The sequence below is a fragment of the Diadema antillarum genome, unplaced genomic scaffold, assembly GCF_040938485.1.
Source record: "Diadema antillarum isolate AM-2024a unplaced genomic scaffold, OU_Dant_1.0 seq00000908_RagTag, whole genome shotgun sequence".
NCBI classification, from domain to species: Eukaryota; Metazoa; Echinodermata; class Echinoidea; order Diadematoida; family Diadematidae; genus Diadema; species Diadema antillarum.
This window is the reverse complement of record NW_027271765.1, coordinates 959,617-985,124: the sequence shown is the minus strand read 5'-3', so window position 1 is coordinate 985,124 and position 25,508 is coordinate 959,617. Positions and strand designations below refer to the sequence as shown.

Genomic DNA, 25,508 nt, shown 5'->3' with positions numbered 1-25,508 from the left:
AAAAGACTAGTGGGTGGGGGTCATGCACTGGAGACCGAGTTACAGGATAATTTACAACATTCAAAAATTAGTGCAATATCATGTTTCATGTTTCATAAATGACTTGAAAATGGTCATGACTTCTCACACTTTGTCCTATTCTGGTCAAAAAAAAAATCCTTTAAATAGTTTTGTTGTATATGTATATACACATATTTTGAGTGAGTAGAGCTGGGTATGGGATGGCATGAAAATACAATGTTGCAGTTCTGTTGCCACTGAGGACAGACTATTGAAACTTTAAACCAATTAACTCTCATCCTTGAAAAAAACTTGACAAATATAACACGAAAGCCACCAAATTGGAGACGTCTTCTTGCGTAGGCGCAACACCTGTTCAGACAACTGGGTCGCGACAAAACTCAATATTTGTCCGTCCGCAAATCTCCTTCCGTAAAACAAAGTGACACAAGGTGGGAGCGTACGTCTTGTTAGTTCAGCTCTCCTGGGAACAACGTTTGTCTTTCGCATCAGGGCGGGACGTGGTGGGGACAATGCTCGTGAGAAAAGTTGGGATGCAACATTTTGCCCCTATGTTTGCCCATGTGGTCACACCAGCCAACGGGGCATGGCAGTGTTCATGGATGCGGACCACCGCCCCAGAATGGATGGAGCGGAGACAGGAGTACTCAGAGAGGAATTAAAGTCTTCTCCCTTGCCCGTGACCCTCGAACTCCGCTATCGCAGCAAATACAGAGACGCTGGCATTATCAAGAGATAAAGGGTCATGCTCCCATAAGGAGCAAATAGATACAAATTTATACAAATTTGTACAATAAAGTCCATGTATTTTGAGGTGTGTGTATGCATTATCCTTGAAAATATAGAATGAGCAATTGGTAAGACTGGGAAGAAATAGCTGAAAATTGTTGTCAACTGTGAAGTTCTCTTGGGAAGAAAAAAAAAAATTCTGTGTTACGTGTCAAATCTAAAAGAAAAAACAACTTAAAAATTAAAAGTAAAATGCACAGATGATGAACAGACAAAAATGGTACAAATTTGTAAATCATGCTTCAGTCAAACACAAAGTGTAATAAACTGCTTTTATACATAAAACATGAAATAAGGGGATGAGAGAGAGAGGAGAGATGGGGTCAAAAGCAGATCATATAGAGCTGAATATCAATGACAGATTTCTTAGCTGCACATGTTCATAATTCCTACGCCCACCTTGGGTGGAAGCTGATCCTCCTTCGGGATCATGCACAACACGAGAGAGAGAGAGAGGAATGTGGTTTGAAACAACAGGTTATCCATTTATACAAGTCTGTACGGGCATCTTCTCCGCACAGAGTCAATAGCCCTTCTTATACGCTCTTGCTGTTTCTTAGACTGACCACATGAGGATGGAAAGGAGGGCAGGGAGATGACTCGGTTCAAGGGCAGAGGAGATTTACTCCAGAACATATCGATCACTGGAGGCTGCCTGTCCTGCGGTTGCCGTGACGACGGCCGCAATCGCATGCCTTGACTTAAGTGTCAGAGACACCAAACAAAAATACGAGGGAGCATTAACTCTTTAATTTCCCCAAACATTTTTCGTCGGGGGTGTCCGGGGGTCTGCCGAGGAACAGATCTTCCCAAAACATTTCGCTTGAGAGGAAGCGGAGAGTGTGCTGACGGATAACATGGTAACGTGTGAGTGACACGTAAACAGCGGGAGCATTCCGATCATGGCATCTTCGGCAAATATGAGGTACATTTTCTATCCCCCTCAAACAATCCCTTTTCCCTCCCTCCCTTCCCATGAAATCAAGAGTAACAATAAAAAGCATGAACCAAAACAAAAACAGCACAAAAATGGGGTAATGCAATGCAGATGTGAGCTTGGGCAGGCTGTAGGTCATGACAGGACATTTACCACTAAAATAAGAGTGGAAGACAAAATATAGATGTAGGGTATGCATAATAGGATGACTACATGGATCCACAGTCCTGCAGTAACACTGGGGTTATCAGTGGCCCAGAATGTGACTTAAGAATTAACAGTAACCACCAGGAACAGTACATGGAAAATAAGATGATACTACTGTTTCATTTCACTTCATTTCATTTCTTCACAATGATTGACACATGGCTTTCCATTTTGAGAACACTTCTTTTTAAGGAAATTTTCTTCAATAGATGATCTCAAAAATTAGGAGGCATGCTTATACCTAATTTTCACACCATGTTCAAGTTTACATTAAGAGATGCCATAAAAACAGAATGGGAGAAGCGTTGGAAAACAAGGAAGTTGAGGAAGTTTTCAAGTTTCTAATGTTTTCACTGAATTCTTGACATTGGTCATAACCTCTTAGTGCAAATTGTAGTAATGTCATCAATTGATAAACTCTCCCAGTGGTTTTGTATGCAAAAGTGTGCTGAAAATCATGCCTTGTCGATAATCTGGCAGTTCGACCCTTATCTACTAAAAGTCATCACGTTTGGTTATTGCAACACATCAAGAATACAGACGCCTTTTTTTTTTCTGGTTTCAGTCCAAGACAGTGATGCCTGCATTACTACCAGCTTTACATATTCATACACATATTAAATCACTGTGACAAGCCTTCCAGTCGACAAAGACGTAGTGTTCACACCTGCCTTTGCAGTAGTTCTACCATGCATACATGTATCTCCTACAATGCTGTGGCGGTGAGTCTTGAATGGCATTCACGAATGCTAGGCTTTAGAATTATGTTCCTATGAGCACTGTTTATATCCTGGTGCTCTTTTCACAAATTTCGTGAGTTGACTCACATATGTGATATTAACTACTTGAGAAACATTGTACTTATGTGGGAAATCTCTAACTTTTCCTCTGAAAAGAAATGATATAACCACATGCAACATTCATCTTACAAAATAATTCACAAAATGTTGCACTTGCAAATCGAATGTACCGTATAAGCGACTGTACAAATGTACATGTGCCCTCTAGCACATCCCAATGACTCCATTGCCAAGACTTTTGGACAAGTCTCTTAATAAACCCCTCTGAATCATCAGATATATCATAAACACTGCAGGCACCGATTACAAAAGGATTTGCCCAGCACTATGTCAGCCTAACAATACAATATGGCCATATCAAACTCAATTCACAGACAAATGGAGTCTCCTTCTCTGCAACATAAAACCTTGCCAAATGATAAACGAATACTGATAGTCACTGAAAATTCTTTTTTTTTGAAAGTCCTTTTTCACCCTTTAAATGGTTACCCTCCTACCAAGACTTAGTAGCTACACGTATGTTGGGAATGTAGCATTAATTCATAAGTCTTGAGGGAATCTTGCTACAGAAATCATCTCGTTATTATCATATTGGCACCTCTGAATTTCACTGTACATTGTATTTCATATATGAAAAAGATTAGACACAAGTGATTGTGTTCATCAAATCTGAAAAAAATCAATAAACATTGAAAAACAGAAATTACAAAACTGTGCCAATTTGAGAGAGACACAGGAACTATATAATCTTCCAAAATGTGTTGCCAATTTGAGAGACATGGGAACTCTTAATCTTCGAAAATGTGCTGCAAATTTAAGAATCAGTAATAACTTGAGCAAAAAACTCTGCAATTGAAACAAAACATCAACACAAAAAAAAAAACCCAACAACAATGGGTTCAAATGAGAAACAATTGCTTCCTTACAAAAAGCTATCAATTGATACACACCTACAATGTACATACACACATACAAATCAGGACACATTAGCACCGTTCTCATTGCAAAAATGTCAAAATTTGGGCCACGATTAGGTTCGTGTCTTTTTGGTTCAACATTTTCACTGTGAGAAAAAAAAAGCGAACTTTTTTGGTTGCGATTATTTGCAAAGAGCTAGCCCATGCATGTTATGAATGTTATGCTTACTACAAAATGTAGTCTACAAGTATGTCTCAAGACCAATTCAGTATACTGCGGTGCGCGACAGAATGGTAGAAATAGCAAGGAGCGACATAACACAACTAAAATCACACTAATTGGAACAAGGAAAAGTAGAAATTACACGGTGCGTAATATATGTCCCCGCCAGAAGTAGCATTTAGTAGCAAAATGTACAATATAGGTAAAAAATCAAGGTCAAAGGTCAAAGAAGTCAAAGGACAAAATTCTGTGTAGAAGTTTTGAAGCCCATACCTAGTGCCATCACATAAAGGAAACAGAATCGAAATCGGGTTAGAAATGGCGAAGGAGTAGCATTTTGTAGCCAATGTACAATATAGGTCAAAAATCAAGGTCAGAGGTCAAAGAAGTCAAAGATCAAAATTCTGTGTAGAAGTTTTGAAGCCCTCACCTAGTGCCATCACATAAAGCAAACGGAATCGAAATCGGGTTAGAAATGGCGAAGAAGTAGCATTTTGTAGCAAAATGAACAATACAGGTCAAAAATCAAGGTCAAAGGTCAAAGAAGTCAAAGGTCAAAATTCTGTGTAGAAGTTTTGAAGCCCTCACCTAGTGCCATCATATAAAGCAAACGGAATCGAAATCGGGTTAGAAATGGCGAAGGAGTAGCATTTTGTAGCAAAATGAACAATACAGGTCAAAAATCAAGGTCAAAGGTCAAAGAAGTCAAAGGTCAAAATTCTGTGTAGAAGTTTTGAAGCCCTCACCTATTGCCATCACATAAAGCAAACGGAATCGAAATCGGGTTAGAAATGGCGAAGGAGTAGCATTTTGTAGCAAAATGTACAATATAGGTCAAAGGTCAAGGTCAAAGGTCACGACTGAAATTCTGTGTAGCAGTTTCAAAGCTCCCATGTAGTGCTATCATATAAAGCAAACAGAATCAAAATTGGCTCATAAATGACAAAGAAGTAGCAAATTGAAGATTTTGATTACACACGGACGCACACACGGACACACGGACGGACGGACGGACACACGGACACACGGACACACACACGTACGGAGCCCGTTTCATAGTCCCCTGCTCGAACTCGTTCGGCGGGGACAACAATTTGGATTGTGATCCAAATCGTGCAAAAAATTGTGTTATTTCTGTTGGCATGTGAAAGTTTCAAAATTTGGGTCGCGATCCTAATTGCAACCCGAAAAAACATTATTCTGAGTGCAATGAGAACAGCACTACTGATACATTACCAAACCACAGAAATATGGCTTCTCATAGTTGATGTGTTAAATATTATTGTAAATATACTAGCTGTGACACTTTCCAAAGGAACAGATGATTCATTTGTGACTAGACCAGCCCACTCTATTTCAGACCGTTGTAAATCACAGGAAACGCGGAATTTTACACACACTTTGTGCTACACTCCTCAAACATCAATGTGAGTACATGGGACTCACAATCCTCAATGTTATCATTTTATTGATTATCTGTGGCAACCAATTTCAGGATTAAAATTTCTACCTAATGGGTAACTTTGCTGTATTAACCTTACATCTGCAATTGTTATTACTTATTCATTCTCAATATATGCCACGCTGACTATAACTCATAAGCATAATGAGTTCCTTTCTTTTTTTGTGTGTGTGGGTGTTTGTGGCTCCCATCCCCCAATAATCCCCCCTCCCATCTTCTAAGATGGTTACCTAAAACTTTATTCAGACTACAAAATGCCTGTGACCTTAAACATGCTACATGCTGACTAACATTAGATACAGCTGGGGCTGTTTCTGTTGACAGCTATTGGCACCTGTTACCACACGCTGAAAACCCGAGCCCCCTTCTTGCTTTCAAACGAGCTCAATTGATTACAGAAGGGCTTTAAGTCACTCAGTAAGACAGGGAGCACGAGAAAGAGAGAGAGAAAAAATGGGCACCTTTCCAATAAAAAACAAACAAACAAAGCGTACAATCCTGACAGCAATTCAAAACTACTCTCAAGGTGTCATGCGGTTTAATTCTTGGGTATCTTGTTTCCTATAATTTTTTTGTTTGGGGAGAGGATTGATCATAGGAAGGAAATCATGTTGCGTGACATCGACGACTAAATGCACACACACGTTGCATGACATCATCAACTAAACCATCTCCATCAAAGCGGGGATTTCACGGTTCTTTTCTCTCGAGACTTGCACACAGCGTAACTTGATTATCTTAAATTTGACTGCGATGGCATCAAACGGCACAAAAGACACGTTTCACTCAAATTACAATGGGTTTATGCACACAGCATTAAGTGACAGCATCCACAACTGAATAATGCTTCATTATGAAAAGAAAGCTAACAAATCGATGAAAGCTGTGAGTAAAAACATATCAACATCATCATGGCCAGATGCCTCTTACCCAGTAATCTTAACATCTCTACTCAGCAATCTAACATCTTTACTCAGCAACATCGATACAATGTATCAACACACAAACACCCACCTACCAACACACACACACACATGCAAATACAAACAAAAGAACACACAATGTTGGGTGCTTGATGGTTGTATACAATATATATGTATAACTCCTCAAGATGTTTTCAAAAAGCAATGCCACTTCTTTCAAATTTCCTTTGGAAGAAGCAATTTCTCATGATTCATCGCAACAAAGATACAGATCATCAGCATCCATTCCGCCGTTCTTGCACGTTACCATCAATGCCTTCAAACCGACATCCACGGAAAACTCAATTTTTGGTCTTTTTTTTTTCTTTTTGTACACAGAACATACGAGGATGACTTCCCAAGAGACACAGTCAGGTGACCAAGAACGGCATCATCATGCCGTCATGAGATTTCCTTATTATGCCGTTTTGTGACACCAAAAGGCTCATTACTTTGTGTGTCAAAACAAACAAAATCTGCTATCAACTCTGCTCAAATCTGCACCACTGAGTTCCTAAAGATGTCCAAATTTAGAAGCGGCCTGCATGATGACAGCAATAACGATAATGATCATGGTGACGCAAATTTTTATCACTGCTGCTGCTGCTGCTACTACTACTACTACTACTACTATCAATTCAATTTAATTCAAATTCAATTCAATTCAATTCAATTCAATTCAAATCAATTCAATTCAATACTATCACTACCACTACCACTACTACTGCCACTAACACTAACACTACCATCACCACTACTACTACTTTTGTTTTTCCATCTCTGTTCCATCTGCATCTTCTTCTTCTATTTCTCCTCCAACTTCACCTTCTGATTATGTTTAATAGTGAACCATGTAAAAATAATGCTCACAGGAACAGAGAAACAGTTGTACTACTCACACACAGCATCATAAAAGCATGACAATCATTACACAATGTATAATTGAGGTATTAAAGAAACAAAAATGCAAACTTTAGGAAAGGAAGGAGATTATTCGTTCAGCACATCACACCCTGTTTTTGTTTTTTTTTTCTACTTAGATTTTTCTTCTTCTTTAAATGCTGGCAAAGTTTCTCTGCTCCAAATTTTCAAGATGCTCACCTTTGCTTTGACAGCAGCGGCGGCCAGGGCGGCGGCGGCAGCGGTGGCGAGATTCCCGGAATCCACTTCCTCCTCAAACTTCTTCACTTTGTCTGGCTTCTCTTTCACCTCCTCCTTTACCTCCTCACCTATTGTGTGGTTGTTGTTGTTTTCCAAAGATTTACAAAGGAAAATTCAAAAAGTTGAATTTCAGAAGTAGGCATGGCATCTCATGTAGTCAAGGTCAGAGGGATGATTTCTGTAAATGTGGCTAACGATGAGCCATCTATATTTCCTTTTTCTTTGCATTATAGACTGCATTGCTCGTTGATGGAATTTGTTTGACTATCTGGAGATAGATCTATCAGCAGTTATTGGTAGGTCAGGTATGCTCAAGGAAGATTTTCGAGACGTCAACAAGCATGGGGAAAGTAAGCATAAATTTTCAATATATACGATGATCAGTGTATTTGTTATTTGTGATTTCTGCACTAAAATCCGAACTTCTGACTACTTCAACATAATTACATTCAACTGCTGAAAGGCAGTGGTAATTCAGATTTGAATGCTATCACATTCCTTTATTTTACAGAATAAAAGTCTCGTACTTTCTTTTCTTAATGTGAACACAGCACTCACCTTCTTTCTTTTCTCCAGCATCTCCACCCGCGTCCACCTTATCTCTGCTCGTCTCCGCCCCTTCTCCATCCTTCCTCTCGCCTTCCGTCACCATGGGAACCCCTTCCGTTTCTCCAGTCTCCTTCTTAATCTCTGTGATCTGTGGCGGTTGGGGCTGTTGCTGCTGTTGTTGCTGTTGCTGTGGCTGGGATTGCTCACTTGGTTGCTGGGGTGGCAGCGGCTGTTGTTGCTGCTGCTGCTGCTGTTGCTGTTGCTGTTGCTGGGCAGAGCTCTCGGAGGTGTCCATGGCTTCGGGTTGTCCATCACCCTCCTTGGGGGCGGAAGCAGGGGTGGCGCCCTCTGTTGGCTGCGCTGCATCTTGGGTTGCCGGCTTGGCTGGGGATCTGTTTTCTTCCTTGACAATGGGTACCTATATCAACAACAAGAACAAAATCCACGATGGTAACAGAATATTTTTTTGTGTGTGTTACAAGCAACCTCCCTTGAATTTTGTCAATAGTTACATTCAGACGGTGATCCTTAACCTCAAGGATAAAACTTGTTAAGTATGGGGTGCCAAGCGTCACATGGTATCTTTTATTACAAAATGACAATTCTGTAATGAAAATGTTTGTTTGTTTGTTTTTATGGACAAGTGACATCAATTTTGTTGACAAAATGACAATTTCATCACGAAATGACAATTTTGCAATCAAACTAACAATGTCATTGACGAAATAGCATTTTGTTACAAAATTGTCATTTAGTTGACGAAATTGACATTGCCACTTGTCACAGGAAAAACATTTCTGTCACCTAGGCTGCATTTATCTTAAAATTTTCTGAGGCAGAATCACGATCCTAAACGCATTTGAGGCATTTTCAGGGGTTAGATAAACACAACCATGTTTTCAAACGCGTTTAGGAACGCCGTTTTGAAACGCCCTTCAAAGGGCGTTTTGAAACGCGTTTGAGACCACGATCGCTGTTCTGTGAGTAGATAAACGCAATGCCGTTTTGAAACGCGTTTATATCTCAAGGTCAAATCCCAGCTCTTTCCGGTTGTACTCTCTACCCATTATTTGTGTGTGACTGAGGAGACATGTTTGGTGGTTGCAGTTGACCTTTATTTCCCGGGTCAAACGGCGCAAAGCAGCTGCCTAGTGACACCACTGGAATTGCGATTGTATGATGGTTAGATAAACGCGGCTCATCGAGAATCACGTTTCAAACCACGTTTACAAACACCGTTCCAAACGCGTTTGGAAACGTGATTCTCTCTCTCAAGTTAGATAAACGCAGCCTAAATTGTCATTTCGTGATGATAGAGACCATGGCACCCTATACTTAACTACGATCTTACCTTCGAAGTTAGCTTATTCACGAGGCTAAGGATCACTGTCTAAATGTCACTACTGAGTACTTACAAAAAAAAACAAAAACAACATGTTATAATGACAAAGTATTAAGTTTATATAACAAGTAATTTTCCTTACATCTGAACACTGGGTACTGACATCAAAGACAGGAACAAGACAACAATCTGTTATTTAGATAAGCAACTATCCTTCATTGCATACTGTATACACCATAATAGCGAGTCTAAATTTTCATGAATTGGGGCTTCCCAAAGATTTCGCGACTGGTTAAATTCGCGATCGTTGAGTGCAGTACTAAATGGAGAAATGTATACATGCACGTCACATTCATATCAGGATCAGAGTCATTGTTTTCGCGTGTCTTTAAATTCACAAATAGCAACTGACTCATGAAATTTGTGAAAATAAATGTCTCACGAAATATTCGGCGCATATATAGTACTCATTACTCGTTCCCTTCCAGGGAGAAGTGTCCTTGTAATGTATGAGTGTAGCTCTCTGTTTGGTAAAATATCAAAGTGAGTTATCTTCCTAGAAATTGACGAGAACAACTTTCTCCTTTCAGAAATGTAGCCACTTGACACACAAACTGTCTGTTTTTAACCCCAGTTTTGCACGGTGCACTCGTCAAAGACACAGTCTCTGCCCCTGTTTGTGTGCACCACATCCTTGAATACAAGACTGACAGATTAAGCATGCCCCCTTAATGTTGCAACATGAAAATGTTCTCAATGTATGCAGGAAGTGTGTGGTTCATGTTGGCCTCTCATTGTGGCATCTCACAAAAAACAAAAAACAAAATGAATATATGCCACTGACATCAGAACAATGTCGGAAATAGCAACATCTATCTGATTAAAGAGGCCAGTGTATCTCGAAGGCAACTGGAAGATCTATGCTATAGGCTTTGGCAATGAGCAATGTACTGAGCTACAATTTCCTATTTGCTATTCTGTGCCTAACTGTGCATTTGAAGTAAAACTTACTAGGGTCTCTGCCTACAAGCCAATATCAGGGAGATTTCGTACTGATGTACAGAAAGACCGCTGAGAAAATGGAGGACTCCTACAAAAATGCTGAGGTATATAACAAAAGAACCACATGTCTCAGTATGATTCAGGTCAAATCATACTGAACAAATTATGATTTCTGCTGCAAGCGTGGCATCAATCTAGATTTCTGGGTCACGTTCTAGGATGTGTATATTTCCAGCACATGTACCAAAACGACAGACCCCAAATGAAGAAGCCTGCGGCAAATCCACTGCTTCCACTGCAACCACGGCGGGTAACTATTTTGTTTTGCCTTGTTTCATATTACAAGGGTCAGGTGAGATTGTTTCCTTACATGGGATTACTGTCGAAGGTCACAGGCAGGCCATAGCCACAACCACAGGCACAGTTTTCTAAACAAGTTCTCTGTAAGGCAACGGAACTAATACCCTTTCAGACAAGGCAATTTAAACGGGTGCATGTGTGTGTATCCTTTTTTTTTTTGTCTGTGAAAGTTTCTCCAGTCAGAAAAGTCTCTCCAGAGTAACTCCCGTTGAAAGCACTGCCGGTAGGGTGATGAAAATTTGAACCAAGGATGAATTTCTTATCCCCATATGGTTAAGTCCTGATTACTGGAGTGTGATGCCACTGGAGAATATGGTGTGATATGCTATACCATTGAATTACCATTCGCAGGAGTGCTAATATTCACGCATAAAAACTAGAGAAGCATTCTGAGAGCGCAGAACTCTGCCAAGCATGCAGCTCATTTCCACCACTGATCTTGTTCTTCCATGGAGATATCAGTGATTTCCACCCATACGTACTTTTAGCATTGTGTGCTGAAAGTCGCCCGATTTCCCAAATATAGAAGCCTTTGTTACGTCATAAACCCTCAGCTGCACACGGCGCGCCTTGCCCTACAGAAACTAGAGCAGGCACTTTAGTGCGCGCATGCAAACCTCAATTACACGCAGCCTGAACTCCCAAGTTCATTGACCCTACCTGCCAAAACATCAAAAATCCTTCATAAATTTCCCCAAAATTCTCGGATCATTACCAAAAGTTAATCGTTTGTTACTTGTGTCATTCTCAACCTTTCCTGCAAGTTTCATCCCAATCTGTTCACTACTTTTTGAGTTATTTTGCACACGGACAAACTAACGAACGAACGAACATACAAACCAACGGTAACGAAAACATAAACCTCCTCCCTTGGCGGAGGTAATAAAGGAGATTCAAGAGAGCTTTCAGGATGATACTTTTATGTCACATGCATCTCACCCCACATTCACATTGGACCTAGCGTCGCGGGGACAGTCACCAGAGATCTTATCATTTTTCCCACTGACCATCCACATTGCTATTTCGACTGTCCCCGAACTGCGGGGGCAATCGGGGCTTGAGGCGAGCCCTGCCACATGAAACCACACATCGCCCATGCGCACATTTGATGAATACAGCTGGACGCTATCTATTGTAGCACAAGGCCACTCTCCCCTCCAAATTTTGTCCCCAGACCGGACTTGCTCCGCGGGAACAGGGCTGAGACAAGTCCCAGTGAGTGTTCAAAATAATGGTTTTGGAGTGGAAAGTCCTGCAGCGGGCGACTAATGTGAACGCTGGGTATGTAGGTAAAACTAATTCCCAGAAGGATGGAGGACTTGGCATTCCTTTGTCTGGATGTGAAGAGATATCTCTTTCATCAGGGAAACTCCTGCAGAACCAGAAAAGATACATGTATGGCAGCTCTGCATTCAAAACATTGTGTGAACTTGTGTCTGGCTGCGTTTACACACTCCTTTCACTACACATGCCCTTGAGCAATTAAATGCCTCTACATGGTCAGCTCACTATTCACACAGTTTGTGAGCGTAAAAAATCACTCAAATTCACTGTCCATTTTTAGTCTGAAGACAGGAAGAGGGGGAATGTCATAAGTGATGAAATTCTCCCCTTTGAACTAGAGTTCAATGGACAACCAGTGAACACAGTTAGTCTGAAAGGGATAGGAGATAGGGAGAAAATTTCCCTTCGCAATGCTACCATGGCCCTTCTGGTTTGGATTACATGCTTTTGCTGTGAAACTAACTCAAACTGATGTTTGCGTAGATGCTCTCTACATGGACAGAAACTGAAGAATATCGTAACATATTTTTTCCCCCCACATATGCGACATACTTGACAAAGTGACACACAATATGTCAGCTCAGTATCTTTGAATCTCTTTTTCAATTTCATCCTCCAACACGTAATACTTGCATTATCCATTTCAACATTAACAAAACACAATAATGTAATTCAGAGATAACCAAGGTCACAAACCCCCCCCCAAAAAAAAAAAAAAACCAAACAAACAAACCCTGAAGCGGCTTATCACAAATAAAATACATGAGAGCTATTCAAGAGCAAATATCCCAATAATGTGGAGGGGTGAAGGGGGAAGAAAACTAGCATTGTTTAGCCATGAGAATGAGTAGGCATGATAAGATGAGATAACATTCAAGTTGTAAATGGCAAGATTTAGGAATTCCCATCATAATCTCTAGGAAGAGGCTTCTGAACAATAGGCATGGGCAAAAAGAACAAACAAACAGACAAATCCATGCCTGCCTTGACATTAGCAGTAGCACAATGCGTAACTGCCATAGACAAGTCGCTGAAATGCAAATAAAGCCCTGATTTAGTACAGTCACATTCAAAAGTAACAAGCAAGTCTCAGCTCTGTTTTAAGGTGTCTTTAGTCCGACCTCTACATGCTCGTGGGTGTGCTTGTTAAAAGAAACAGAAATAAGATGATGAACTTATAGGTTGGCCTTGTCTTATTCTGAGATTATTTTACATAAGGGGAAAGAGGGTTGAACAATGTCAGCAATAATTTCCTTGGATATCACCACAAAGTGATTCTCAGCAACACTCCTCAAGCAATACAGGCCACCTTTCATTGTACACTGAAGAGCCATTCTGTTTCTTCGCATCTGTTGATTGCATGACAATGAGAGTTGCAATTCTGCTTGACTCTTCCAACTCTACTAAATTTGATAAAATCGCATATTTTCAAAAAGAGTATTAGGTGTTCAATAGTATATGAGGCATTTGATTGACTTTTATATGCTAAATTATCATGTTACTCAAAACATAAAATGCTATCAACTTTATGACGGTTAGGACAGTTGATCCACCTTAAAATCCAATACAAAATTAAACTACAGTAAGCCAATTTAAAACATACAACCACAAACTAACAACACAGGCCCATACCAACACACTAATACGCACTAGCTAGCCAAGATGGTACAACTACAGGGCTTTTTACACTTGCAAATTTTTGCTTAGTCCCGTACCAACGGTGGGGCTAAGGGGGGACCTTAGCCCCACCGTTGGTACCGGACTTTCCTTAGCCCACTTTCTGTTTACACTTGTTTTTGCCAAAGTGGGCTAGCCCCACCGATAGTCCTGTACTATCTGGCCCTGCAAAATAGCAGAATTAGCACTGCAATTGCGGTGCTAACCCCGCAATTTGCGGTGCCAAGCAAGCGAGTGTAAACAGAATGAAAAAATAATCCGGGCTAAGCGACGGAGACGAAGTCCGACCCCCACTGACCAATCAGAAACAAGGTAATCAAGTGCTGCCGGTGCGTGCGTGTACGTGTACAGTGCACGGCGTAATCATGAATATTCATATGGTTTGGAAAGTACAGGACTAAGAGTGTAAAAAGGTCAATTTTCTCCTTAGCCCCGGACAAGAGCTTAGTACGGGACTATTTGGCGAGTGTAAAAAGCTGAAAAAATTGGTACGGGACTAACAACAGTCCTGGATCAGAGAAAGTACGGGGTTAAGAAACACAAGTGTAAAAAGGGCTTACTTGTATGACCATGCGTGCCCAATTTTCCAAAACAAGAGTGCAATCTGTCAGAATTTTACCCTTCCATCTTATCAATTTATTACATTAAAATATTGATACACCTGTTTCGTAGTACAGAATATCCCAAATTACGAGCGACATCAAGTGGCAGCAATGAGAAAACAAAAATGAATAAATTGCAAAAAGTTTGATCAAACAGAAAAAGAAAAAAAAAGGAACAACTCTGAGATGGCTTTAGGAAGTCATCTGTTAATAATCCTTCACATCCCTCAACACACTGAGGACTTGTTACATTTGCTGCAAAAGAGCAAGATTAGCAAAGCATTTCTGATGAAGGTAATCTTATGCACTGTGCGTGTACACATTCACTACATATTTGCAAACATGTTGCATTCTTATTATCCAGTTACAAGTACATGCTAAATATTAAAGGGATCGTATAGTTTTGGTTGAGACCTAATTTCAGGTTTCTAACATTTTTGGTGAGATAATGAGAAAACTCTTATGAAATATGAAAGAGCATGTTATTCCATGAGGAATTCAACATTTATTTGATGAAAATTGGTTTTGAAATGGCTGAGATATCCAAAACAGAGCGATTCTAATAAAGTGTGGGACCCACCTTTTATTACGATCGCTTTGTTTTACTTTGTTTTTGGATGTTTCAGTCATTCCACACCCGATTTTCATAAAATAAACTTTGAATTCCTCCCAAGATGGTATGCTCGGTACTATTTCATAAGTGTTTTCTTGGTATTTCGCAAAAAGTTAAGAGCCCATTTCTCATCTCTACCCATACTGTACCATCCGTTTAAGCACATCTGAAGTTCCTAAGACATCGTTTTGCCATAAAGTTGTTGGCTGAGAAAGAGCAAAGGACTTGATGCTAAATAAGCAAACATACACACACACACACACACACACACACACACACACAAAAGAGCAAACATGAAGTTTTACATCCCCTGTGAGTCACACATGATACTTTCATATTTCAATCATTTTGAATTCAGATACTTTGATCTGCCCTCCAGGAGCAATCAACATGGTGACATTATTAGTAAGACAATCAAACCCTTATGGATTCCAGCAGGTACAGTGTAGTGTTCAATCAAATGCATTACAAATGTAAGAAATAAGAGCAACATGTTATGCCCAATAGGCCACCCACTTAATTTCCGTTTCTCACACACCCCAACGACTACGTGGAGTACGGATAATTCCCCCGTCTGCTTGTATTCCCTTCCGAGTTTTCATTTATAAATCGGTGGGGAGAGCGCCAATGCATCACGTCCATAAATCACTCCACAGTTGTTAGAAATGACTTTCATTCAGATAATTTCTAATCATCAAACCACAAGAGAGAAAATGAGAATTTGCATTATGTGTATCCAGTACAATCTGGAAGTCATTAGCAATCATATCTTGAGTTACAGCACTCATCTACTAACCATACATACAGTATGATATATACACAGTATGCCCTTTATATTTTTCCTCCCCCAAGGCCCTTATATCATTCTCCGATGGTTTAAACCCAACAATGGCTTCGGCGATGACATATTGAAAAGAGAAACTGACCGTTTATGTTCATCCAACTTGCTTATTACTCTTCATATATTCTTCTTCTTTTTTTCTTTTTTTTTTTGGTAGACTGACGGTAAGAAAAGCGGATAATGAAAACTTGCCTGAGATATTTAGAAAAATGATAGATAAATTTTCCACTCAGACAAACAGGTGTTTTTGTTTTTTTACATTTCTGTCACATCTATCATGAAAGAGAGAAGGGAATGTTACAGACTTCCTTATTTTCCTGATAGACCAATTTCAAAACTATATTGTATATCAGCTTTGAATGTATGTGAACACACATGGTAACATTGTAGAAGTTGTTGAGACTGTGTCATGCCAGCAATATCTTTGTAATATTAACAGTAAATAGGAAATTTTGTGCAGTTAATGTTTGTTGTTTTGTTTGTTGATTTTTTTTTTTTTTTTAAGAGTACAATGAATTTATGAGTTTTTGATTCGCTGGGTATTGACCTTGCTGGCGATAGTAATAATTCCTGTGAACAACGTAGAGCAAAGAATTTAGAATGTGGCATTGTGCATGACTTTGCCTTTTGCGCAGGTTTGCACTGAGCAAAATGTTCTTAAATTCCACAGGGTGAAATACTGTACTTAGCATTCACAGTGATGATCCTTACATTGGCAAAATTGATGGTAATTCAAAAATTTGGGAGGTCTCTCAAATAATGCACACCAATTTAAGGAAAAAAGGATGAAATGTCTAGAACAACTAGAAATGTCGCTACAGCGACTGGTTATACCCCCGCCAACCAACATTTCATAAGCTTTGGTCAAAACAACATTTCATAAGCTTTGGTAAAAAAACTGAGGAAGTAGTTAAATCCGCAAGATCTTTGCTTGATCTTCTGCCATTAATATGCCGTTACCATGGCAACGTACTTTCGGGTACTGTCGAAAAATGCGTCTTGCACATCTACAACCAAAGGCACACATCTGTACCAAGTTTCATGGAAATTGGGCAAAAACTGAGGAAGTAGTTTGCAACACAAAATTTTCCATCATTTTGGCTCATAATATGTGAGCTGTTACCATGGCAACATACTTTTTGTCACTGTCAAGAAATGTGTCATGCTGACCTATATCCTAAGACAAACATTCAATATGAATTCCATGAGAATTGGAAGAACACTGATGAAGCAGTTTTGCCATGAAGCATTTTGCCCTATATTTTACCAATAATATGCCGTTACCATGGCAACGCACTTTTTGCCACTGCGGAAATATGTGTCTTGCACATTAACATATTCAGATGAACATCTGTACCTAATTTCATAAAAATTGATCAAAAACTGTGGGAGGAGTTCGCGACGCAAGATTTGTACCCATTTTTGCCCATAATATGCCGTTACCATGGCAACGTACTTTTGGGTACTGTCAAAAAATATGTCTTGCACATCTACAACCCAAGGCACACATCTGTGCCAATTTTATGGGAATCGGTTGAAAACTGAGGAAGTAGTTCGCGACGCAAGATTTGCAACGGACCGACCGCCCGACCGCCCGACCGCCCGACCGCCCGACCGCCCGACCGACCGCCCGACCGACCGACCGCCTGACCGTCCGCTGATTCCTATATACCCCCTTCAAACTTCGTTTGGCGGGGGTATAAAAAGGCAGTGATTTGAAAAGGCATCTGATCTCCGAAAAAAGAAAAAATATATTGGAAGAATAATGAACAAAAACTAGCTTTGATACATGTTTGTGTTGAGCAAAATTTTAAGGATCTTTTTTTCAAAGAAAATTTGAAATAAGTGTCAAATGTTACCCACAAAAAAATATATGAGGAATCTCACCTACTGACCTTTATCACAGACTATTAAATGACTATTTGCTTTCCATACAAACTAAAATCAAAGCTTTACAATTTAAAAACAATTTAAAAACAAAAATAATTTCTGGTCTATGCACACAGTAGAAAATGAAAGACGAAGTGAAGCCGGACGAAATCTGTCATTGTGTTGATATCGACACTAAGCACTAAAGAAAAGAATTCTACACAGACGCACTCGCAAGGAGCAAACTCAATTTCCCCCAAGTGTCCTCCCAGGGCTAAATCCCCACGAGTACATCTCTGTGATCATCTCCTAGATGACACTGATGCATCTCTCTGATTATCTCCCTTTCCCCTCCCCCCCCCCCCCCCCACCCTTGCCCATCCTCGGGCACTGAGCCAGCATTGCCAGCAAAGGCTGCTCTAATGCCGTAAGACCTTCCCTTCAGAAAATCACACACTTCCCTGCCAATCTCATGCGATGGCTGTTTTTTCCACTGCCTGCATCTCGCACAGCTTCTCGAGGGTGCTTGTGGTATTAAAGAAAACTTGTTCGGTCACCAGGGGGTTCCCCTGTCTTGACACACAGGCCCGAATTCACGAAGGTGGTACAAATGAAACCATGGTTTAAACCATGGACAAAGACCATGGAGCGCCAAGTGTTGCATGGAATATTTTGTTACGAAATCAGTCATTTCATCGATGAAATCATTATTTTGTAACGAAATGATAACATTTTGTAAGGCGTGACAGATTTAATATAGCGAGCGTTCGGCCGCGTGGGGAATGCTCGCGTTCCTCCTTTTGTTAGGGGACGCCCCTATTCCTCCTGCGTGCAGAATGGGGGGTTTAATCCCTCTATTCATCAGCCTAATGAGGGCGTTCCTTGGACGCAACAGAACGGGCTTGCTCACAAGTCGCATTCATGGCGTTCCTCTCCGCTTTAGGAACGCAAGGATTATCCCAACCACATGCTTTCCGCGCACGGCTTCACCTTTGAAAAGAACAATTTGCGCCGGCAAGTGCACAATTCACGGTGGACGCCAGAATTCCACATCGTTCTTGCAAGTTAAAATAAATCGCGTGGCAAAAACGAGTGAGAGAAATCGCGCACTTCAGACAGTTAAACGATTGCGACTCCACATGCTCGCATACGCTACGGAGTAACATTGCACGAGTTCGCAAAATTCTCACGACTCGCAGTTTCCAAGCGTCATGAACAGGATTGGTATTCCAAAAGTTTTGCCAAAGTTTTGCGATTATTCACAAGCAATAATTCACAAGCGAGAAGTTGCATTCTGGTTTACTTTTCGATGACATTAGTCAAGGCTCGACACTTACGGGGCCACCAAAAACGCGCGTCGGGCCACCGAAATTTCAGAAATGAAGATTTTGGTACGATCGGGCCACCAAAAAAGTCGGATGTTTGCCTTTACTTTCGAAAATGAACAGCGGTAACAATCGGCTCCGTAAGATGCTAAAATAGATGTCAGATGTTTACTCTTAATTTTGGAAATGAATAACGTTAATATTCGACTCCGTATGATACTAAAATAAATGTCGGATGTTTGCTTATACTTTGGGAAATTAATAACGGTAAGAGTCAGCTCCGTACGGTGCTTAAATTAATGTCAGATAATTGATTTTGCCTTCGGAAATGAATAAGGATAACATTCGGCTCCGGAAGATGGTGAAATAATTGTCGAATGTTTGCTTTGACGTTCAGAAATGAATAATAATGATATTCAACTCTGTATGATGATAAAATAAATTTCTGATGTTTGCTTTTATGTTCGAAAGTAAATAGCAATAACATTCAGCTCCGGAAGATGCTAAAATAAATGTCGAATGTTTCCTTTGACGTTCGGAAATGAATCAGAGTAATATTCAATTCCGTATGGTGATTAAATAAATGTCGGATATTTGCTTTACTTTCGAAAGTAAATAGCAATCACATTCGGCTCCAGAAGATGCCAGAATAAATGTCAGATAATTGCTTTTACTTTTGGAAGTGAATAGCAGTAACATTCTGCTCAATACCATGCTAAAACAAATGTCGGATTTGTTATTCCACACTGCTCGATTGATTAAAAAAAAAAAAACTGTTACGATTCGCTAAAGTTTGTTATTATGCTGATGGTTCGCTTTTCTTTTTTATATAAGTTTCGAAATTTCGGACGTTATATAGCTGATACGAAAACGAAGTTTCTTACCACGAATATGATAATTTCTTTACAGATAAACGACCCACCTTTTTTTCCATTTTCGGATGAATGAACCATCTGAATATTTTTTTTTTCCCCGGAATGATGAATATCGTGCAAAGAAGTAAACGATGTCACGTTCAGAAATAAACCCATATATTCCCGTCACAGGAAAAGATTCGGCGTTTTTAATTTTCTTTTAGCCAAAAATGACATAAGTTTCGTACCATGCACGTAATTCATTCTCACATTTACGAACCTTCGGAATAATGCCACAAATGGTATTAACGAGCCCTAATACAATTTTGGATTAACACATTACGTGGAAGGCATATCAAATTTGCGTGTTTTGCGGGTTAAGCAAAAAGAACCATCGGATTTACGAACCTTATTCTTCTTTCGGAATAATGAACATAAGGCAAAGGAAATAACGATGCCATAATAGGAATTCAAATTATTTTCTTGCCTCAAAGATTTTCCATACTTATTTTCCGAACTACTAACCCCCAATGCCAGACTAAAAATCCGAAAATTAAATAAGCTCTGCTTTCTGATGTTTTGTTAATCCCAGAAATTAAAAGGAACAAGTTGTGTTATTCGTTTTCAGAGTAACGTCAGGGTTCGAAATTGGCGATGGTCCGCTGGCCATTGGCCACCCAAAATCACGTCGGACTAGCTAAAAATCATCAAATTCGGAAGTTACTAGTCCGTGTGGCCAGCCCAAATATTGCTCCAGTGTCGTTCCCAGCATACTGGCTGTGACAAGCGGTACTAGCGCTGAACGCAAATCGCTGCGTACTCCGTGTGCAGCGCGCGAACGGAGCTAGTCCGTTTGTGCATCCTGTAAAGGAGTCTGCACCAAGACTACTACATGCGCCACCCTGGCACGGTCTCATATATATAGGCTGTGTTGTAGCTTCTCCCTGGAGAGGCTGCAGTGCCAGTGGTGCATGTTGTAGTCTTGGTGCACACAGACTTTTTCCACGACCTACAAGGGTTTGTGCCTGCAAACTAGCGGACGCCCATGGACCCTGGTGTTTACATCGATCGCCGTGGCATCTGCATGTATACCAAATACCGGTAGTTGTATTGTGTGTCTGGCCAACCACATGCACATGCTGCTACATGCATTTTGTCCAATGTCTGTTTCTTTTCTCTCTCTCTTCTTTGCTTCTTCATCCGCTTACTCCCCAACCTCCCAAGTACGAACTGACTTTTTAGAGTGTTGTCTGTGTGATCTTTACGATGTTATTGCATCATTTTTCTGCAATTAAGAGGTGAGTTTCTGTTCATGGGTTGCATACTTTGTTTGACGATGTGCAGGTGAAAAGTGTTCGAACTTTGTTTCCCGTGTACCGTGGAAACTCATATATAGTTGTAGTATACAGTGACTAGACCTTCATTCGCCTTCGGAGATCTGATAATATATCAGAATACCTGAAAAACAAACTGATTTCTCCGGTCCCTTTGAATTCATTTCCTTCGTTTTGTATTGTTTATTGACTACTGATATAAACATTAGGACTACAAAGAACAAATTGTCTCGGTCCCAAGGAGCTCGTCATACCGAGTTTCCATTGTATTTCGCTTGGCGTTCGGTGCTGCAAACTTCCGCTAGGGCTTATTCTGTTCCGTGGTTTCTAATATTATTACTAGTTTGGTACGATTTCTTTCGTTTAATGTCACTCTATTCGTTCCCTTTATATTCCGAAGTAGTTAAAAGTGATTATTTTAAGTGTCTGGCACTGTACATGCATTGTCGTAACGGCGATTTTTCCGCTTTGCTGCAGTATTTCGAAGGAAGTTTGATCCCAGCTGTGTGTGATCTTATGTAGAGTTTGTGTTGTCGGGATGATGTTTGCGTAGGTGCAGTTTATCTCGAGTGATCATGTTGGTCATGTTTCTGAATGTTATAGGACAAAGGCCGAATGATCTGAGTGATGGTGACGATAATTACTGATGCTGGTGTAAAAGACCACAGCTTGCTGAGCATATTTCTTCTTTCCCCTCCGGCCCATGAATGATAAAAAAAAAAATACATACACCTCACAACAAGAACCACTTGCTAGATAGCAACCTTCGTAAATGTTCATTAACAGCAATGGGGAAAAACACGACAGTAAATACAAGCGAATAGATTGTGTATGCAGTCTCTGGTCTTACGAGAAACTTGACACCCCACCCCCCTCTCCCCTTGTGGAAATTTCCACAAAACCAGGTGCCAGACCCCAGCTAGGTGCCAGACGAAAGAATGGGCGCACTGGAATAAACAGCCTGGAAATATCGATCCAAGAACTACTAGTATCTCGTGAGTTGAGTTCAAGGAATCATCGCAAAGATCATCATTCTATAAGCAACACATGGTTCTATAGCCTTTCTTTTGACCCATAGTAGAAATATCGAACAGTCGATTACACTATAAATTATAATAGTGTGCTTGATCGAGTATTTTAAATGTTTACTGAACTGTAGAAAGGGATTGATTAATCACTCGATTAAAAACTAAATCACAGAAATATATGAAAGTTCTCGTATGCCGAGACAAATTCACTACCCAGTTAGACAGCGGGAAGAGAATCTAACCTCCCTGGGTGTCGGGAAGTTTTCACAAACTCCAGGATCACCCCCTCCCCCTGCCAACTCCAACATGTTGCTCCCAAACGTGCATGGTAAATGCATGGCATCTCGATGTCACCGTCAGGTACCCGAGGCTGCTTTGGTTTTGTCTTGGAATATTGATTCATTTCTTGTCATGACATGAGTGTAGTAATCTTTTTGCATGACTATGTAAAAATTTATGATACTCAACTCGTCTTTTTGATGTCTTTCTTTCAGTCCAAAAGGAAGACAAGATAGTATCATGACGTTTCAATTGTTCAAAAGGTCTACTTTTGATAACTCACAGACTATCAAATCACCCATGCCTGTTCCCAGGCCCTAGCTCCACCCAATCCAGAATCTACACGCGCGCGCAAATTTTGCCATGTGGTTTTGCCAGCCAGCTGTCGGAATGTGCTTTGAAGTTACATGGCAGCCTGGCCTGGCTGGCATGAATGGGTGTCGAGTTTCAATCAACATAGTACTGTTGTTTTATTCTTTCACCTGACAGAAACACGGAAATCAGGAAGGTGTAGGGAAGAGGTTTTTGTTGTGTGTTGCAATATGTGTGTGTGTGTGTTTTCGCGTTGTTTTTTCTTGTTTTTTTTTTTCCAATGGGATCGAGGACAATGTGTGGAAAGATCAGAGTGAAATGAGTACAAGTACACAGTGAAAGGAGTCAGGTAGAGGGGAGATGGAATAACCAATTACCAGAAGCGTTTTAAATATTGAAGTACCATTATGTGAAAAAAAAAAATATGGAGAGCTACACCTATTTTAGTGCTCCTGACAAGGCGTAAAGGAGCGTGGTAATAGTCCTCAAAAATGAAACCCTGATAATTGGCCTTAAATATGCTATTTCTCTCTTTTTCTCAACCTCAGCTGTTTATCAACTTCACTCTCTTTTTTTCCATTAAAACCTTGACATACTAGTGATTTTTTTTTTCAATTATTTATATTTTCTGATTTTTTTTTCTGTTCGGGCAAGTGTTTTACACTACTCTGCAAATCTGCTTGCCCGATCGGGCAAGTGATTAAAAAAAGTTGTGTAGCACCCTGGTTTATAATGGTGCCTCAAAAAGATGCTTACTGTAGCTTAAAACAAATCGACCATTATTAGGCCTGTATTTGTCACTACTAAAACGTTTGTTGGGAGATAAAAAAAGAATGAATAATCGACCTGTTCTTCACTTCTTGTGAATGTCGTGTTGGTGTGATTACGGTGTGCGTGCGTTCGTAAATAAACATCAACATTTCCGAGGCCTGTAAATGTAGGCTGTATGTCTTGCCCCTGACCCGGAAGGCAATTTAACCTGTCACAAAACAGTTACAAAACATAGTGATGATGTATGATGATAATGAAGTAATGATAATGAATATGATGAAATATGATATAATAACTGAAATGTACCTGGGGCCCTCCCCACATTGACATTAATTATACGATTAAAAAACAAGACGGACTAGTCAAAAATTTCTGTTGGCCAGTCAAAAATTTTGCGGACTAGCCAAAATTGAATCTAACTGGTCCGCATGGCTAATTAAAAAAAAAGTTAAGCGCGACCCCTGAACGTAATTAATTTGATATCCCGATAAATGCACCCTTAGAATCACAAAATTCGTGCGGTTTCGGATTAATGAATCGTATTTATTTTTCACATTAACGAATATCAATACGGCAGAGGGAATTTTCGAGAATATTATAGCGAATCTTATTTAACTTTCGCATTACAAGAACCTTACAGGTGCAACGAACATCAAAATATAAGAACGATGTCAAACTAAAAATTGAAACTGTATAGTTGCTTCAAGAATTTTACCTCCCGTCTATATTGCTTTTCCGATCTAAATCTAAAAATGAAATAAAACAAAACAAAACAAAACACGATTAAACGCGCTATTATTGCCGAACATAGAATACATCCCCATATTAGGTGGAACAAAATAACAACAGAAAAAGATGCAGAGAGAGAATGATGGGCGGGAGAATGGTCTAGGAGGTCGAAGATCTTTTGTGTGTGTGTGTATGTGTGTGGAATTGAATATTACATGTACATGTTGTGCACAGAAATCTGTCAAAGTCTGTCAAAGTGTGTCAGAGTCACGAGAAATCAAGTTTTAGTTATGCCTATAGATATAAATGTGGATTCTACAGACTCTAAAGCTACGTTTACACCATGTTCCCGGCGGCCACGTTGTATTTGCCCGAGATGCAGTGCGCTGTGGGTATACTAGTACTAGTATATGCAGTTGAGACATTCTCCTGTCCCCCCCCCCCCCCCACCTTCGCATTTTAAGTCTTGTTCGGATCGTTCCAGTCCTCGCCCCGGCGAACTTCTATAGCTATCACACGCTGTTCTCACGGCGTCTGATCAGGCTATAGACTATCAATATTTTCCATCCCGCTGCGGACCGCCTCCAAGTTTTGTTAGGGTCTATTACGTGCCGTCGTGTTTCATTGCATTCATCCCATTTTATCAAGGCATACAAAATTCCTCATTAGCACCGGGACTGCCGTGGCAATTTTTTTTTTAACAGTTTAAGAATGTGACACGGCATCCACGGCAATCACGGCCTGTCACATTTGCCTATCTCGTCTCACAGCGTTGTTTCACGTCCGTCCCATTTTGTCCGTGATGGCCTGAAATGTGACTGCCGTGGTTGCCGTGAACATGTGTAAACGCGGCTTTTAGCTTTACATAATCCAATTCCACATCCCTTTAAACCTTAAATACGAATATTTGTACGCTATTGTCAGTAGTTCACTTTCTAAAAAGCAAAAACAAACGAACAACCAAACAAACGAACGAACAAGTAAACAAACAAAACCATGACAATCTCTTAAAATTCAGGTTCTGTTTCCGTTCAAGCTCACAACCTGATTCTTTCCCTAAACGAAACAATACAGCAGTCGTTCTTTATAGCGACGCACGACGGCGTTTACGCTCCTCCTCTGTCACTTCATAAGGCGAAAGCATTCTATATGAGGAGTCAAAGAAAATCATCCAATTATAAGACGGTATCTATCATCGACCAATACGGCAGCCTGATGTGAACTTCGGTGTGTTTGTGTCCGTGCCGCAAAATGAATA

General features: G+C 40.2%; 1 protein-coding gene across 1 annotated transcript in view; it reads right to left on the bottom strand.

The window, feature by feature from the left end:
• LOC139741174 (SWI/SNF complex subunit SMARCC2-like) overlaps positions 1–25,508 on the bottom strand; it is an 83,611-nt gene that overhangs the window by 22,758 nt on the left and 35,345 nt on the right. Inside the window, exons 20-21 of the mRNA XM_071651767.1 lie at positions 8,038–8,446; positions 7,420–7,547 (exon numbers count right to left, since the gene is read on the bottom strand). Coding sequence (XP_071507868.1) covers positions 7,420–7,547; positions 8,038–8,446 — 537 coding nt within the window. The remainder of the gene's footprint in view (positions 1–7,419; positions 7,548–8,037; positions 8,447–25,508) is intronic.